The sequence below is a fragment of the Podarcis gaigeae genome (genome assembly GCF_964106915.1).
Source record: "Podarcis gaigeae genome assembly, chromosome: 4".
NCBI classification, from domain to species: Eukaryota; Metazoa; Chordata; class Lepidosauria; order Squamata; family Lacertidae; genus Podarcis; species Podarcis gaigeae.
In genome coordinates, this window is record NC_139677.1 from 34328925 (window position 1) to 34345710 (window position 16786).

At 44.8% G+C, this 16786-nt stretch overlaps 1 protein-coding gene across 4 annotated transcripts in view; it reads right to left on the reverse strand.

The window, feature by feature from the left end:
• The window catches only part of ATP10A (ATPase phospholipid transporting 10A (putative)), a 148357-nt gene that overhangs the window by 10022 nt on the left and 121549 nt on the right, over positions 1-16786 (reverse strand). For all 4 annotated transcript variants that reach the window (XM_083734165.1, XM_083734163.1, XM_083734164.1 and 1 more), the window contains 7 exons: positions 15422-15983; positions 13240-13343; positions 12887-13013; positions 11549-11733; positions 10159-10483; positions 6889-6965; positions 3649-3774 (listed from right to left, as the gene is read on the reverse strand). In XM_083734165.1, coding sequence (XP_083590291.1) covers positions 3649-3774; positions 6889-6965; positions 10159-10483; positions 11549-11733; positions 12887-13013; positions 13240-13343; positions 15422-15983 — 1506 coding nt within the window. The remainder of the gene's footprint in view (positions 1-3648; positions 3775-6888; positions 6966-10158; positions 10484-11548; positions 11734-12886; positions 13014-13239; positions 13344-15421; positions 15984-16786) is intronic.

A 16786-nucleotide genomic window follows, 5' to 3' on the forward strand; every position in this document is an offset into this window, starting at 1 on the left:
CTGCTACATTTGCAATAAAATAAAATAAATAAAAATAAACAGTGGCACTTTAAAACCACCCCGCCTTCCATCCCAGCTTCTCCAAACCAGCATATGTGTGGGTTGTGTAGAAGTTCAGAGACCGACAATGGGGTTGTGCAAAGCTCACTTCCCATGCGAATCACACAAAAGCTGTCCAGTTCCCACCCAACCCTGACCTGATTTTAGATATCCTTGTGGTTGCTTTGGGTAACTGAGTTCAAAGACAACACAAAAGTTTTTAGAATCAGTTCTCCCTCCAGCAATGGTCATGTGGGAAGCTTCCTCCGAGACTCATTTCTACTCTCCACTTCACCCCACCGAATCAACTGGGCAGGAAAACTGGGAACCAGATAAAGTCTTATCTGAACCCAAATCCTTCTACATCAGGGGTGAGAAACCTGGTGTCCTCCAGGTATTGCAGGACTACAACTCCAGTTGTCCCTGCCCATTGGCTATACTAGCTGGGGCTGATGGGAGATGGAGTCCAATTGACACCCAGAGGGCCACAGGCCCCCCCCAACTCCTGCTCTATAACATTTGAATTGTTGCTGTGCATTTCTATTCTTCGGGTTCCCACAACAGGCTTTTGATCTTTCACGAGGCTGGCGGCTTGTGATTTCAGAGTGAGCAGCTAAACACAACTGCTCCTAACGGTTGCAAACTCAGAACCCAAGCCCCCATTCTGTTGCACACATTTAAAGGGGGATCAGGACCATGCCAGCCATCCCTGCCCCTTTAGCAAGCTTGGGGGTCAACCTACTGAATATCATATGGCTTATCACATGCATAAACGCCAACATGCTGAGGGTGAAATTCTATGGATTATTTATTGTTGTTTTATTTACTGAATTTATATACCACTCTATACCTGGAGGTCTTGACTAGATGGAGCCTGGATGTCCAATGTTTGGATGCCTGGCACACTAAGGGGGGGGGGGTTCTCTGACCAGTGCAACTCCCACCCGACCCCAGTCCTGTGCAGGAAACCAGCTGCACAATTTCTACAGAAAATTGCTGATGCTACAAGTGCTTCTGCTCTTGTATTATTCCGAGATGCTTATTGCAAATAATTTATAATTACAGGGCATCTCGAATGTGCATTTCTGTGAGTGCATCTGCCGTGTTTCCATTTTTACAATGCGGGCTATACAAGCAAGAAATATAAAGGCTGCCCTGGTCAGATACTACTAGTGCAGTCATCTTAACAATTTTCTCTGGAGTAGTTCTGTTGGCTTCAAAGATGCTACTCCAACGCAAACTTGTTTCAGCCTTTCAGCCTTAGGAATTCTCATTAAAAACAACAAGAAGAAGAACTATTGAAACTTGAATTGCTCTCTGAGGGATCTTCAGGACAAGACGATTCTGAAAGCTTTATGTTTAATTTATAGGCAGCCTCTGAGCAAACCGTATCAGGAACTCGTACAATAAATGCAAAACTGAACTGCATGATTGTTTTCCCCCTCTCTTCCTCAAATCCAAATGTGTGCAAATTTCAGAGGCACCTGCTCTCTGGGCTGTAGGACTTCATACAGGTGATGAACAGGCTGAGACAGAGCCTGCAAAATCATTCTGTCAGCCTAATCTGCTGGAGGCTCAGTGCTTTTGGTGACCCCAGTATTCCAGGAATTATGTTAAGAGCAGTTCTTTGAAAGGTAAACCTCAGAGGCCAGGAATTTCATCATATTGTAATTCTTTATTATAATTGACAACTGTAAACGGATTAATTATTATTTGCTAATATTTAATTTTACTGTTTACTATTATAGTCTGATGGCTTATTGAATATTGCCCTAACTTGCAACGCTGTAAATGATTCTGGCTGGTGGACCTTGAGGAGGAGATTTAGGCAAGCCTCAAACCTGCCAACCCTGCTCCGTAACTTATCCCTAAGTAGCAAGTCTTATTCTTGTTATCAAATTTACACAGGCTGATTCTTCGGCACGCGATTCCTGTCATACAGCAGGGTCTGCTATTCCTGTAAATGCCAGCCATCTGCATTTTAACAAGTGTTGCCAGATGAAAACTCCTAAAATAAAGGGATAATGTGGAACTATGGCATCTGCTCCACAGAATGCTACAGAGTTGGGCTTCTGAAAGGGAGAACACCTACTACCCTGAAAGGCCTGCAGATGATAAATACCTATGTACACAACATCCCCTTGCCCACCAAGAGGCGTCGGGAGAATACATTGTCTCCCATGCTGTCTGTCACTTTTTCTCTCCAGCTGCCACATCACTAATTCACAATCCGACTGCTTCCCATTTCCCATCACAAGATCCTAATCCCCAAACCCTGATCTTTCTCTCCTCCTCCATCTCTCCTTCTCCTTCCTCTTTTTTGATAGACATGCTGCGTCACCGTTCCTCTGTATGACTGCCTGATGCACAGATTGTTCTCCTCAAGGCTTCACCATCACAAGCAACACGGCACCTCCTTCTCATGTTAACAATATGGCAAACCATGGCTTAGTACAAGACAGGGAAATGTGCAGGCTCCTATGGAGGATACTGTGGCTGCTTTGCTAAACCGTGGTCTGGGTCCAGTCCAAACCTTGGCTCGTGTTTCACCTCTCTCAAGGCATCCCGCAAGCTGCAAACCATAGGACAAAATCTCATTTCCGGGAGCCTGCATGTTTGCTGATTTGTGCAAAGTTTGGCTTAACACAAGCATTTGGGCTGCTTATATGGAGTGCGACTGAACACATCTCTCATATACTTGGGTCCAAGCCATTTCGGTGACTATAGTTCAGAACCAGCAAAGTGAATTGCTCCTAGAAAGCTCTAGGATAGAATGGAGAAACCTGTGGTCCTCCAAGATTAGATGGACTACAATCCCCATCATTCCTGACCATCAGCCATTCTGGCTGTGGCCGATGGCACTTGGAGTGCAACAATATCTGGAGGGTCATAGGTTCCCCATCCCCGCTATGTTAAGTCAACATAGATTCTGGAGCACTGGAGTAACATCCTCCTGTCCTCCCCTATTTTGGCAGAATGTTGTAGTAGTAGTAGTAATAATAATAATAATAATAATAATAATAATAATAATAATAATAATAATTTATTTATACCCCGCCCAACTGGCTGGGCTTCCCCAGCCACTCTGGGCGGCTTCCAAAAAATATATTAAAATACTGTACTACATCAAACATGAAAAACTTCCCTAAACAGGGCTGCCTTCAGATGCCTTCTAAAAGTCTGGTAGTTGTTGTTCTCTTTGACATCTGGTGGGAGGGCGTTCTACAGGGCGGGCGCCACTACCGAGAAGGGCCTCTGCCTGGTTACCTGCAACTTGGCTTCTTGCAGTGAGGGAACTGCCAGAAGGCCCTCGGTGCTGGACCTCAGTGTCCAGGTAGAACGATGGGGGTGGAGACGCTCCTTCAGATATACTGCACCGAGGCCGTTTAGGGCCATTGTGCTTTGGTGCTGTGTTCTGCTCGATATTCTGCCTCCAAAAGAAGTTTCTGTATGTTTTGCATGCAAGGTTCTGCAAGCACGAGTCACGATTAACAGGTCAAAGCAAAAATCAAAAGCGTCGCCATTTTCTCAGCAGATGGCATAAGTGAAAAGGCACTCCTAAGTACAATCCGGAAACATGTTCAGGCTACAAAGCTAACACACACTTACTGCGTTTTTGTAGAAGAAATACAGCACCATGTTGGCGAGTCGTGAGTAACACCAATGGCCATGCACAAGCAAGAGTTTTTCCAAGTGCCGGAACTTTGGGATTGCGAAGTCACTTGCCATCACAGCCTTCAAGGCAAGAAGAGTTGACATTATCCTTCTGCAGATGTTAGTTGAACAATTATATATATATATATATATATATATATATATATATATATATATAAAACAATTTTAGGTGGAAACAAGCAGAAATCCACAGATGCCCCTGAAATAATGCCTGGAACACAGATATTCACAAAAGGGAGGAAATGTCCTCTGATCAGCTTACTAAAGTGCTCCAAGGCTGATTTGTCAATCTTTCAATATCTTATCACTCAAAGACTTATTCTTATGCAACTGACTCCACTGAGAACTGCTACGGTGGATGTCGCTGGAACATTCATTGCTTGATATATTCTGCAGCGCTTCCCATTTCATTGGGATTTCTGGGCTCACTGGAAGTAAGGATACATGTGTTTATGTAAGCATAAGTGCAGTAGAACCCCAGAGCACCTACTTACACCATGGAATCCGCCCCTCACAAGTGGCAGTGATGTCCACCAATAAGAGATTTAGTTAAATTCATGGAGGACAAAGCCACCAATGAATACTAGGCACAATGTCCATGTTCCGCCTCCACTGTCAGGACAGCGTGCTTCTGAATGTCAGTTGCTGGGAATCACAAAAGGGGAGGGCACTGTTCTGCTCAGCTCCTGCTTTTGGGCTAACCATAGGCACCTGGCTTGCTAGTGGGAGAACAGATGTTGGACTAGAGAGGCCACTGGCTAGACTCGGCAGACAGCTGCTGACTTCTTATGTTCACTGCCCCACACCAAATCCCCAGGGGGAGTTAACTGCTCTCTAAGATGCTTCCAGATCCTCCATCCCTTCCATTTTCCTCTCTCTGTCATATTCCACTCACAGACTCTGATCGCCCCCCACCCCTACTGGAGGGGGAGATGGGGAAGATGACTGATCCGTTTCCCAAAGCTGGCGTTCACATTGGAGCAATGGTCCTTCTCGGACCCTCGGCACCTATTGGCATCAGCCAGCCAGCCACCCCAAGCAACGCGCCAGGAATCTGCCTGACAAATCGAGAGGGTGGCCAAGAATGGCTGGCCATGAACAATACATTTAACTTGCTGTTTATAAATATTAGAAGACTGTCCGTTAGTTTTCCCATTTCTCTGTTCTTCAATCTTTCTACATAATGGATTGAAAATGCAAACGTGTTTACTTTAGTATTTCCACAAAATTGCCTGACTGCATTTCCCTCCCCCCCCCACCCCCTTTAGGTCTATTTCTGATCAGGGAGAGAGAGAGGAGAGGAGAAAGCTATTTGAACGCCCTGACAGACTCAATTTCCTTCCACATTTCATAGGAACAACGGCATGTGGCACAAACCACTATTTAATAATTCCCATTCATAAAACCAGCACTTATGGAAGCCAAGACGATACTTGGTGATAAAATAAATATTTAGTGAGATGATGGAAAAAGCTGCTCTTTTCTCAAGATTTCTCTGCATTTATGGCATCCGAGGCCTCTCTTGTGAGGTAAGTCTCCAAGAAAAGGTATAAACAAGCTCTTAGTTTTAGGTTCGTGGATGAGAAAACATGGCCCTTTACAGAACAAAATTGCATCTCTGTGGTTAAAGGAAATAAAACCTGATGCCTATGATATAAAGACTAAGTTCTTTTTTTGCAGCCATTTTAATATCCCTTTTAGAACTTCACAACAGCCAAGTGAGGTAGATTAGGCTGGGAGTTACTGGTTGGCCCAAGGCAGAGCAGAGAATAAACAAAAAACCCAATGGTGGATAAAGTATGTTTTTAAGGCAGAAAACTGCACATGCTCAGAGAATTTTTGTTGTTGCTTATCAAGGCTTGAGGTGTGTGTTTATTTCCAGCGTCTCCTCACTTCATCTTGCCAGTGAATGTTATACCTTATATGGTCATTTTCAGTATTTCTCATTTCAGAATACAGTGGCACCTCGGGTTACATACGCTTCAGGTTACAGACTCCACTAACCCGGAAATAGTACTTGGGGTTAAGAACTTTGCTTCAGGATGAGAACAGAAATTGTGCTCCGGCGGCGCGGCAGCAGCAGGAGGCCCCATTAGCTAAAGTGGTGCTTCAGGTTAAGAACAGTTTCAGGTTAAGAACGGACCTCCGGAACGAATTAAGTACTTAACCCGAGGTTCCACTGTATATTAATACATCATTTCCTAATTTTTGCTGCTGCTATTTACGCACTGAATTCTTTGCATGGCTTAGGCTTAGCAATGGAGGAGAGTGTGTCTCTTCTGCCTTTAACAGTTGCGTGGCAGGCAGAAACGAAACAGGGCAAGCCCTTTCTATGATAGAAATACAACCGTGGGAAAAGGTTCACATTCTGTCTGTCAGACAGCTTCTTACATTGTGTGGCCCCTGTTTGCTTTTGCGGGAGGGAGGGCACCTGCAAGAATCTGAAGCGCCTCTCTACTTAAGGGCTCAGGTGTGATAAAGCAGTGCTACCAATCCCCAAAAGTACCGCCATCTGGTTGTGCTCTTAGTTGTACAAAGTTAAGACAACTGTACTGAATGATGACTCTAGGAGACAGGAACAGACGTCAAGAGCAAAAGGCAGTAATTAAGGAAAAACAGAACATTCAAGGTAGTCATACCTCGGGTTAAAGTCGCTTCAGGTTGAGCATTTTCAGGTTACACTCCGCAGTGACCCGGAAGTAACGGAACGCATTACTTCCGGGTTTCGCTGCTCACGCATGCGCAGACGCTCAAAATGACATCACGCGCATGCGCAGCGAATTGTGACCTGCGCAGACGCAGATTGCGTTCTGCTCTGGATGCGAACACGGCTCCGGAACAGATCCCGTTCGTATCCAGAGGTACCACTGTACATGGCAATTGAGGAAAAAATTAAGAGAACTATTTTTAAAGTATTTTAGATGTTTTACAGTTTTATAAAGGAAACTTAGCCGAAAGGTGAAGCTGCGCAAACGTAAGCTCTGCTAAAGTAACTTTTGCAAAGCCCAGCTGGCCCACCTTGGGGCAGGCAGCTCACGAGACCTCGGAAATCTGCAGCGGCTGTCGCAAAGGGTCTTGCTGCAGCACAATGGGGGAACGAGATGCAAGTGGACATATGGAAAACATATGGACCCGACTCTTTCCCGGGGTGGCTTCTCGGTCTGCATACGGTACCTGCATGCCTTCTGGCCCCGAGATCCCCACACCAACATCAGCTACTTGGATCATACTGACGTCGTTTGCTCCGTCACCTGGTAACAATTGGGGTTGGGGAGGAGGAGGGAGGGAGGGAGGGAGAAAGAGATGTCATTTGTTTTTAATTGAAGCAGACATGACCAGTGGCAAAAGAAGCAATGGAAAATCAAGGGAAAAGGAAAAAGGAACAGGGCCATATTTAGCAGTGAAATGGCTACGTTGCTGTGGAATTAATTGCAAAGCCCAATCTAAATTGCTTGTGCAGACTGGACCTCACTAATTACATGCATAACCATCAAATGAAGTAGTATAAAACAGAGCAGCACACCTGTTCTCCTTAGCAAATATGCCAGACAAATGAGAAAGGGAACCCAGTTCTTGGAAACAACAGTACGGCTGAACTGAACTCCTACGTTTTAATAGTGGTGCATGAAAAACTGCACATGGTGAAATCCCCTCTTTTGCACACCTGTTAAAATGTGTAGGGAGCCTGTCCTTTTTTCACTTGGCCACCCGTACCTGTAAAGTACCTGTCTAGTTGGAAGTACGCATGGGAAGTAGTATCAGGAAGGTGCGTGTTCTGCAAATTGATGTGCACCATACAGTAATGGATGCAGAACTGCACCTAGAATGCTGATATTTTATTTTAAAGAGAGAACAAGTTTCTAGTCCCCTTGAGTTAGTTCTGTGAGAGCGCAATGTTTGGCTCTGATAATCTGATGCATCTTCATAGAAAAAAATAGGATCAACCTGCTGAAGAGCAGTGGTTTTTTTGGGTGGGGGGTATAGTTTATTATTATATCTAGAACAATATATTCAGTTCCACCCTATGGTTAAATGGGGGGAAATTGGTGTCACCCAAAATGCACCATCTCTCAGTCATTGGTGAGTTTATTCAAATCTTTGGTGTAAAGGGAGAGATGGAAAGCAGGGTCGCTCCATAGGCCCTGCTGAGAAACTGATTCCTTTGGCTTCTCTTCTCCTTGAACTGTTTCCCCTCCTAGTGGGTTTGCTTGTTTTCCTCTTCCTTACAGATTCCCCTTTCCTTTCATGTCATGTCTTTTAGATTGTAAGCCCAAGAAAAGGGGCTGCCTTCTTTTACTGCCTGCTGTTGCTCTCAGGCTACTCGCTTTTACTCCCAAACAGCTGTGGGGGACTTTTTAGCTGGGGTGTGTGTGTGTGTGGGGGGGAAATGCTAGCAATAAATACACACGTTAATTAATCGCCGGTCAGCAAAGACGATTCTAATTGTGGAGACAGAAGAAAGCCAGAAATAATAGGCAACCACAGGCTCTATCGAGCTTTATCTTTTAATAAGACTGTCAAAGCAGATGGACTTGTCCTTTTTCTCATTGTTCTGAAGCACTGCTGCTGACCTTATAGCATTATCTTTCTCAAAAATAATGCAAAACATGCTTCAGACCATTGCTCCTCTATCTGCCCGCAATAATCATACACCTAAAAGGGTATTTTTTCGGGGGCAGAAGCGCTGAAGGGAAATGCATGCAAAAACAATCTCCATTGTCTGTTTCTTCTCTAAAGCAAAAGCAATTAGATTTGCGAGGATAGTGCTCTTTCTCTCACAACCCAGGTTTCTCATTGCATTAGTCTGTGTAATTTTCAGATCTCTGCTCCTGAAGCCAAAGTGCAATTTATGCTAGTGGGTGTTTCCAGAGAACCTTGGCCGGCCCTTGAACATATGCTATGGGGATCGGAGGCATAGCTGGTCGGAAAGAAAGCCTTGGCGCCCTCCCCGCTTCAGTCACAGTGCTGCAAACAGATGCCAGTTGGCTATACAAAGCTAGAAACACTGCCCTGTTCTGTAAAACAAACGCACTCAGGCCCAGCCCTGCCATTAGGAAGAGTGAGCCTCAGGCAGCAGATGCTGGGGGGGGGGGGCAGAGTCTAGGTGTTGGGAAGATGGATGAGTGCCCTATATCCTACACTGCCTTTCCCCCAATCTAGGCCGCTGTTCTTAAGTGTGGTGGACAGCACTGCCCAGTCGCCAGCTTCGAAATAAGGTTTATCTGCCAGTCTGGTTGGCTTTTGTATGTGGAATGGGAAGGAGGGCGCCATCTTGTCCTTTGCCTCAGGCAGAAAACGCTCTGGGGATGCCTCATCTATGCACAAGAAATACCTCACAGTTTTCACCCTTCGAAAGGAATAACCGTTCCCACAAGACTGGAGGGGAAATGCCTTCTTCCAGAACCTGCAGGATCGTGCCAAGAATAGCGATCTAACGCACTCGGCGAGTAATACATGGTGGTGAAGTAGTGGAAAAACAAAAGAGTTTTCCTCAGTTCCAGAGGCTGAAAGGCAGGCTGAGATTGATGAGAGAGCACCAAATGTTGCCAAGGAAATCTTACTTTTTTGTGGTTTCTCCCTGATGAATTACAGAGACATGCCAACAGCACCCTGGTGTGAAATGAGGACTGGGAGAGGGAGAGGGAATCTTGAATAAGCACTTTCAAAAATGTCTAATGAAACACAGTTTGGGACCCCACACTAAGGGGTGGGAGTTAAAGACTCCAATTCCTCTTGGCAAAGGAGGGAGGGGAAGGGTTGTTAGGCCTACGTGGCCCCCATCCTGCTCTGCCTTCTGCAAGATAGGAGCTAAGCACCCACCCTCCTCCTTCATCCTTCCCTGATCAGGAAGCAGTGAGATGGTAAGGGCAGGACTTTGGGTCAGGCGCCCAGTGTCCCGCCAAGCAGTGTGGGCAGCAGGATTCCCCAATACAACAGGGCTAGCTTCTTGCCATGTTCTGAACTTAGCAAAGGAAAATGCACTACCATCTCAAGTGGGGAGGGTGCCTGAGACCAAAATGGCTCAGGAAAGTCTAATATTCATGCAATCGATTTCAATTTTGTATGACCCACCCTCCCGCCGACCCCCAAATTGGCAAATATCATTTCCCCACAAAAGCTGCCTTCTCTGTTTTAATCTGTCTGCCATCTCCTTCATATCTTGTTGTCCTTCGCAAGTGCCCTAAAAGCTAGCAGCAGCTTATGCACTGCTCTGAACAAAGAAGCGATTTCTACTGTAAAAATTACATTCATTTCTCCACTGGTTTTTGCTTCCACCAAAGCTATGTGGCTGCTGGAAGTTTGCCCACAAGAAATGAAAGGAAGGGAAGGAAACATTTCGCGCTAGAAAATGTTCCCCACCTCCACTTTAAATGAAAGAGGGATAGCTCTGGCTGAAAGAAAGAAAATGTGTCTGCTAATCAGTCTGAAAGCCAAGGTACTTGCCTATTGCCAAAGTCATTGTTTTGAGTTTGTCTCTGACCAGTTTCACAACCATCCCCTTCTGAATTGGGGTAGAGCGGCAACACAGCACAGAGCGGCACCTCCTGGCTAGCGAAAGGAATTTGTCCTGCAGGCCTTTCTCGAGGGCATAGGCCAAGGTCCTTCCGTCAACCACCAAGCCCAAGTTGGGATGCACCAAGGCTGATGGCGGCACGTAGAGAGGGGTGAACCTCACTTGCGAGTTCCCGGTAGGTTTTTCAGCCGCTTCGTTCGAACATTTAGACTCGATGCGCTTCAAGTGTTGCTCCAGCAATGTGGCACACATTTCCTAGAATAAAAGACAACAATAAGTTGAGTGTGTGGAGTTACAGCGAGAAGAAAAAAGAGGCAAGCTCTGGGTTTTGCTCCATGATCTCGATTTGCTTTACCTGAGAAATTCCTAACTGCTTTAAATCAGTGTGATCCAAAGCAGCTTATAAATGAAAATCACCAGAATAAGGACAGCCAGTCAGAAGGAGGGGAGGCGGGGGGGGGGGGGAGAGAATGGAAGATTAAAAAAGAAAACAGCATTGGAACTTTGCAGAAGAGCTTCCATATGCAATGGTCATCTTTGTTGGGAGGTTTTTAAGCAGAGGTTGGATGGCCATCTGTCCTGGGTGGGTTAGACTAGATGACCGTCAGGGTCCCTTTCAACTCTATAATTCTGTGATTCAAAGTCAAGCACATCCCTTTCGGACATTTTACCTCCAGGCCAGGCTTGCACAACTTGCAAGCTGAACACAGCCGATCACACATTTAATGTGGCCTAACAGATGGAGGGGGGACGCGGGTGCTGCTGTGGTATACACCACAGAGCCTAGGACTTGCCGATCAGAAGGTCGGTGGTTCGAATCCCCGCAACGGGGTGAGCTCCCGTTGCTCAGTCCCTGCTCCTGCCAACCTAGCAGTTCGAAAGCACGTCAAAGTGCAAGTAGATAAATAGGCGGGAAGGTAAACGGTGTTTCTGTGCGCTGCTCTGGTTTGCCAGAAGCGGCTTAGTCATGCTGGCCACATGTCCCGGAAGATGTACGCCGGCTCCCTCGGCCAGTAAACCGAGATGAGCGCCGCAACCCCAGAGTCGGCCACAACTGGACCTAATGGTCAGGGGTCCCTTTACCTTTACCAGATGGAGGACAATCACTGCAGCAAAAAATGAGGTTTATCAAGCCTTCCCAGGGCAGGGTGGCATCCACGCATGGCTGGAAGGCTGTGCTTGGCTTGGTAGCTCACATATTACACAGGAATGTCTAGGTATACATGTTTAGTAAGCCTCCAGCATGGACAGACATGCTATGAAAGGCTGAGAGCCTGCTAGATTTACAAGGCCCAGCACTGCACGGCAATGTCACCATACCGGCGAATCGGCATTCAAGGTGATGATTTCTTCGTCATGGTCCAACAGCTTGCAGGCATAAGCAATATTAACGGCTGTTTCCTGTTTGTCTCCAGTTAGAACCCAGATCTGCAGCCCGGCTTTACGCAGGTTTGCAATGGTTTCTGGAACTCCGTCCTGTAAACGGTCCTCAATGCCCGTCGCACCTACGACACAAAGCAAATGGAAGCAAATATAAAACCAGGACTTTAAATAGATAACCGCACACACTTAACCGTGTGCGTTCGGGGGCTGGGAGAGCGGCAGTGCCACCCCTACACCACCGTAGGGACTGCCGCTGCAGTGGATTCTTCTGGTAAGGAAAGAGGAAGGGATGAGTCCTCACCAAAGAAGACTAGATAAGTAAGACAAAGGACTATGCAGAACTGGAAAAATTAAGAGAATCTAATGATGAGTGTTTTATGGAAGAATGGATGCCTTTTTTGGACCATGTGAAGAAATATTATAGTATGATGAACTTGTGAGGTAGGATTTGAGCTATGAACAACAGAAGTAATTATATAATATTGTGGTTATGATTTAATAGATAGAAGACAGGGCAGAAGGGGAGAAACAACAACTCCATGGAAAACGGGGCGGGATGTCGACAAAAATAAAAGACAAAATTGTGTTTTGATTGTATATGTCAAAAATGTTTAAACTTAACAAAGTATAATTAAAAGAAAAAGAAAGAGGAGGTGATTTTTGCAGTTCCTCTCTCCCCCTGAAGCTCTCATTGACCCTTAAAAAGCATGTTGCTGGATCCTACGGAACAAGGTGAAAGGTGGTTGTCAAGGGAGTTAACAGAGGCACTTGACTGGCTCAAAAGCTGTTCCGTGACTGTGAGGGCTCCACTTGAATTCCCCCTTTACAGTCATACCTTAGGTTGCGAACGCCGTGGGTTGCGTGTTTTCGGGTAATGGACTGCGCCAAACCCGGAAGTACTGGAACGGGTTACTTCCGGATTTCGGCGCTCGTGCAGAAGCGCTAAATTGTGCTTTGCACATAAGCGCTGAATCGCATCAGACGTGTGTGCAGACGCGGCACTGTGGGTTGCGAACGCTGCGGGTTGCGAACGTGCCTCCCGCATAGATCATGTTCGCAACCCGAGGTATGACTGTGTTATGTGGGACTAGGGGGACTAGGAAAATCAAAAGCGCAATCAGGTGTTCCAGAATTTGCTGCATCCATGTCAGCTGATATACCACCTGACTACAAGTAATTCCAGAGATTAATGGCAACCACTGAGAGATTGCGCCTCAAATTCACCCTCTCAATTGCTAGGCACCCGCCTTTCCTTTCCTTCCTGCTAACTGTTACCTAGAAGATGCAAATCAGTCTCTATCCGCACGGCTGACTGGAACAGCAGCTCTTCCCGGTTGTCGATGGAAGATTCTGCTTCAATGTGACTTTTCAACCAGCAGGAATAGTCTTCCTTGCTCAGGACCTGTTGAAGAAGGAAAGAAAGAGGGAGGGAGGCAAGGAGGAGGAACATTCACATCAAAAGAACATAAAAGGCCACAGACCAGCACAGAGACACCGAATGAAAAACCCCATGGTTTCAGTAGGTTTGAAAATACCTCATGCTGTGTTATGTATAAAATAACAACCCCCTCCCCATATATGTGAGATACACCCCCCCCAAATGAATTTAGGACGTTTCAGGCACTTACTTTCTTTGCAATGCACAAAGTTCTCAGCCCATCAGCAGCATAAAGATTAAGAAAATTCTGAGTTTTGCTTCGGATTTTCTTTTGATGTCTGTCTCGAGGGTCATCTGGAATTTTTTTTTTTTAAAAAGCAAAACACTTAAAAATTATTAAATACCAGTAATTTTGTAGTCTAAAAATGAACGATCCTTTTCTCTCCCTTGTGGCTGGAAATAAAAGCCATATGTATAATAGAAACACTAATATCCCCCAGGAAACCCCAAATCTTCCTGCTCAAAGACAAGTATTTTTTGTATGCCACATAGTTTTTCTCTTATTTAAAAATGTGCCAAAGAGTCTTGTATTATTATTTTTTAATGTTTACTTTCTGTTCAGCTGCTTGTATTGTTATAGCTACAGGTGTATCATTTATTCCATGAGAAGGACATGTCTGTCCTACTTTATTGGTTGCAATCCTATTTCTACAAAATGAGTTGTGCTGGGTTGCACTAATGTAGCTCACTACGGGGGGAAACAAAGAGATGGAACTAGGGTGGTACATAGACAATGGGCCTCAGATGCCACCAAGACCATGTACCTACGGAATGTTTTGATTTTCTGGACAATACTGGAGTTTTATTAACTTTGCTTCTAAGCTTTGAGGTTTGTTTGTTTTTTTGTTAAGGAAAAGTAGGTAGAAGAGACGATAACAAGGGGAGGGACAGAATGAAATGCACTGATATGGATTTGGAGTTTTGAGCCTTCATCGCATAGCATCAACTTTAGCCTGGTTGCTTTGCTGAATTTGTTAATACTTATGCTGGGTGGCATTTTGTTATTTTTAGATGTATTACTTAAATTATCTTTGGTGAGCCATCAGATGTCTTCACAAAATGGAGTAGAAACCATCTCTCTCTCTCTCTCTCTCTCTCTCTCTCTCTCTCTCTATATATATATATATACAGTCATACCTCGGGTTAAATATGCTTTGAGTTGAGTGCGTTTGAGTTGCGCTCCGTGGCAACCCGGAAGTAACGGAACGTGTAATTTCCAGGTTTTGCTGCTTGCGCATGTACAGACGGTAAAAAATGATGTCACGCGCATGCGCGGAAGCGGCGAAAAGCGACGCGCGCGCGCAGACGCACCATCACTAGATACGTTTACCTCTAGATGCGAACGGGGCTCCGGAACGGATCCCGTTCGTTTCTAGAGGTACCACCGTATATAGAAAAAGGAGGGCTAAAAACTTGTTTCTGTGACAAATAATCCTCCATTTCCCAGGATTCTCTAACCTAAGCCAATTACAATATTCAGTTCCGTATTGTTACTGAATAAATGAGCATTATAAATTGTTCATATTTTAAATTATAATAATAAGACGTGATTGCACCACATTTCTTTAACTAGTGCTCTCTTTCAGTTAGCAAGAAACAGACATTCCGAAGCAAGTTTTTTTAGGTTGCGAGATCTAAGTAGCATATCAGAACAGGGAAGCTTACTTTCAGTGCTAGAATGACAAACAGCTCTTAATTCTGTGGTCCTAGTCTAACTTACGTATGTGAAGGACAAAAAGTCCAAGCTTGCATGTTTGTTTTATTTTATTAAACAAATAATGCAGAACGAAAACGATTTCACGGCAATTTGCTCTAGTGTTTTCCAGTAATATTAATTATGGTAGGAAATTTATGCTGAAACCAACATTTGCTGTCAGACTAAAGGACTGAAGTTCACAGATCCACAAGTTGCAAATGTGTCAAAGAAAACAATCCATTTTGACTAGCAAATCCGAAGTACAGAGTTCATTTCAGCCTCATATTTTATTGGCGACATCAAAGCATCGACTACAGAACATCGCCACTTTTTATTGATTTCAGATCCCCCCTGCTTAAGTGCAGAACACAAATCTCTGCAAATGGACAGGAAAAACTGCTCCAAATATAAAAATTCTGGAAAAAAATAACCCAGCACAATACATTGAATACTAGAGCGAGTGAAAGCTCATCCATTTTTAGATTTGTTCAGCCAAAGAGCTGATACCTCACTGTCAGGTTGCTGCTTCTAAAGAGATCATAAAGACCGAAGATGCTACGAACATAGTTCCTCAAAAAAAAGTACAGCAGGGCACAAATCTATCTGTGTTGTGGCAGAGAAAGTCAGCCCTAAGCTGTTATGCTTTTTTCCATAACCTGAGAGGGGAAGTTTGTACCTGAAGAGCAGGGCAGAAGGAGATCCATGATAGCCGAATCCGCTCCTTTAGTGTAAACATTGATCTCATCGGTGAGAGGATGCCTGACCACCACAGACATCCGTTTCCGGATGGAGTCGAAGCCCAGAATGTGCAAGAGTTCAAAGGTCAGTCTCCCCAGGTGAGGCAGCTCTACAGAGACCTGGTCAGGAAGCCTACCAACCAAAGCGCAGTCGTAGGCTCTTGCCGCATAGACAAGGGCGGCTTCGTCTGGGCTCTCTGCCTCGTAGCGTAGTTCACCCTCTCTCGGCCCATTGCCCAGTGTCCATTTGGGCTGCTGGGAACCGTAGCTATTGTTATTCACCTGGGGAGAGTTAGCTAGCTTTTCTTCTTCGTTGAGTAAAGTGCTTTCCGTGGATGCGGACGAGATCATGCTGGAACCAGCTCGCTGTGTCGATTTGCTGGTGGCCAGGCTGGACGAGCTGCTGTTGTTGGAGCCGGACGTCAGGCGGCTGGGCGTGAGTCTCCGAATGAAGTCCTCGATGGTCTTGACAGGAGACTTCAGCTCAAATCTGATCCGGACCTTAAGAAACGAGGACCAAAAAAGATGTACAGGTGGTATTTAACTCCTAGTAAATTAGCAAAAATGTATAAAACATGCTCAAATGTATGCTGGAAATGTAAAGAAGGCACCTTTTATCATATGCGGTGGAACTGTAAGATAGTAAAAGGATTTTGGGAAATGATATATAATGAATTGAAAAAAAAAGTTTTAAATAACCTTTGTTAAAAAGCCTGAAGCCTTCCTTTTAGGAATTCTAGGTGCTGAAATCCCAAAGGAGCAGAAAAGACTATTTATGTATGCAACCACGGCTGCACAGATGTTACTTGCCCAGAAACGGAAAGAAGATAAAGTTCCTACCAGAGAAGAATGGCTGATGAAGTTAATGGACTATGCTGAAATGGCTAAAATGACCGGAAGAGTCAGGAATAAATTTCAATAAGGAATGGGGAAAATTTATAACTTATCTTAAAGACCATTGTAAACAGTTAAAATTGTTAGTAGGACTGGAATATCACTTGTAGTTTAAGGTTGTTTCTGGATATAAAGGAAGAGGTAAGGGTTTGGATTTTTATAAAAGATGCGGAATTGATTAATAACAGGACCCACTAAAGGGGAGGATGGAAATCCAGGAGATTCCTCGGAATCTTGTTTTTATGATTTATGTTGGATATATTTCTGTAAAATTTTAAGTTGAAAAACCAAATAAATAAATTTATAAAAAGAAAAAGAAACAAGGACCAACCACCTAGAAGGGAGACTCGGGTGAGAAATCAGCCTATGTAAATCTGACAGTGCAAATTAATAGAAGCAGAGCACAGTGG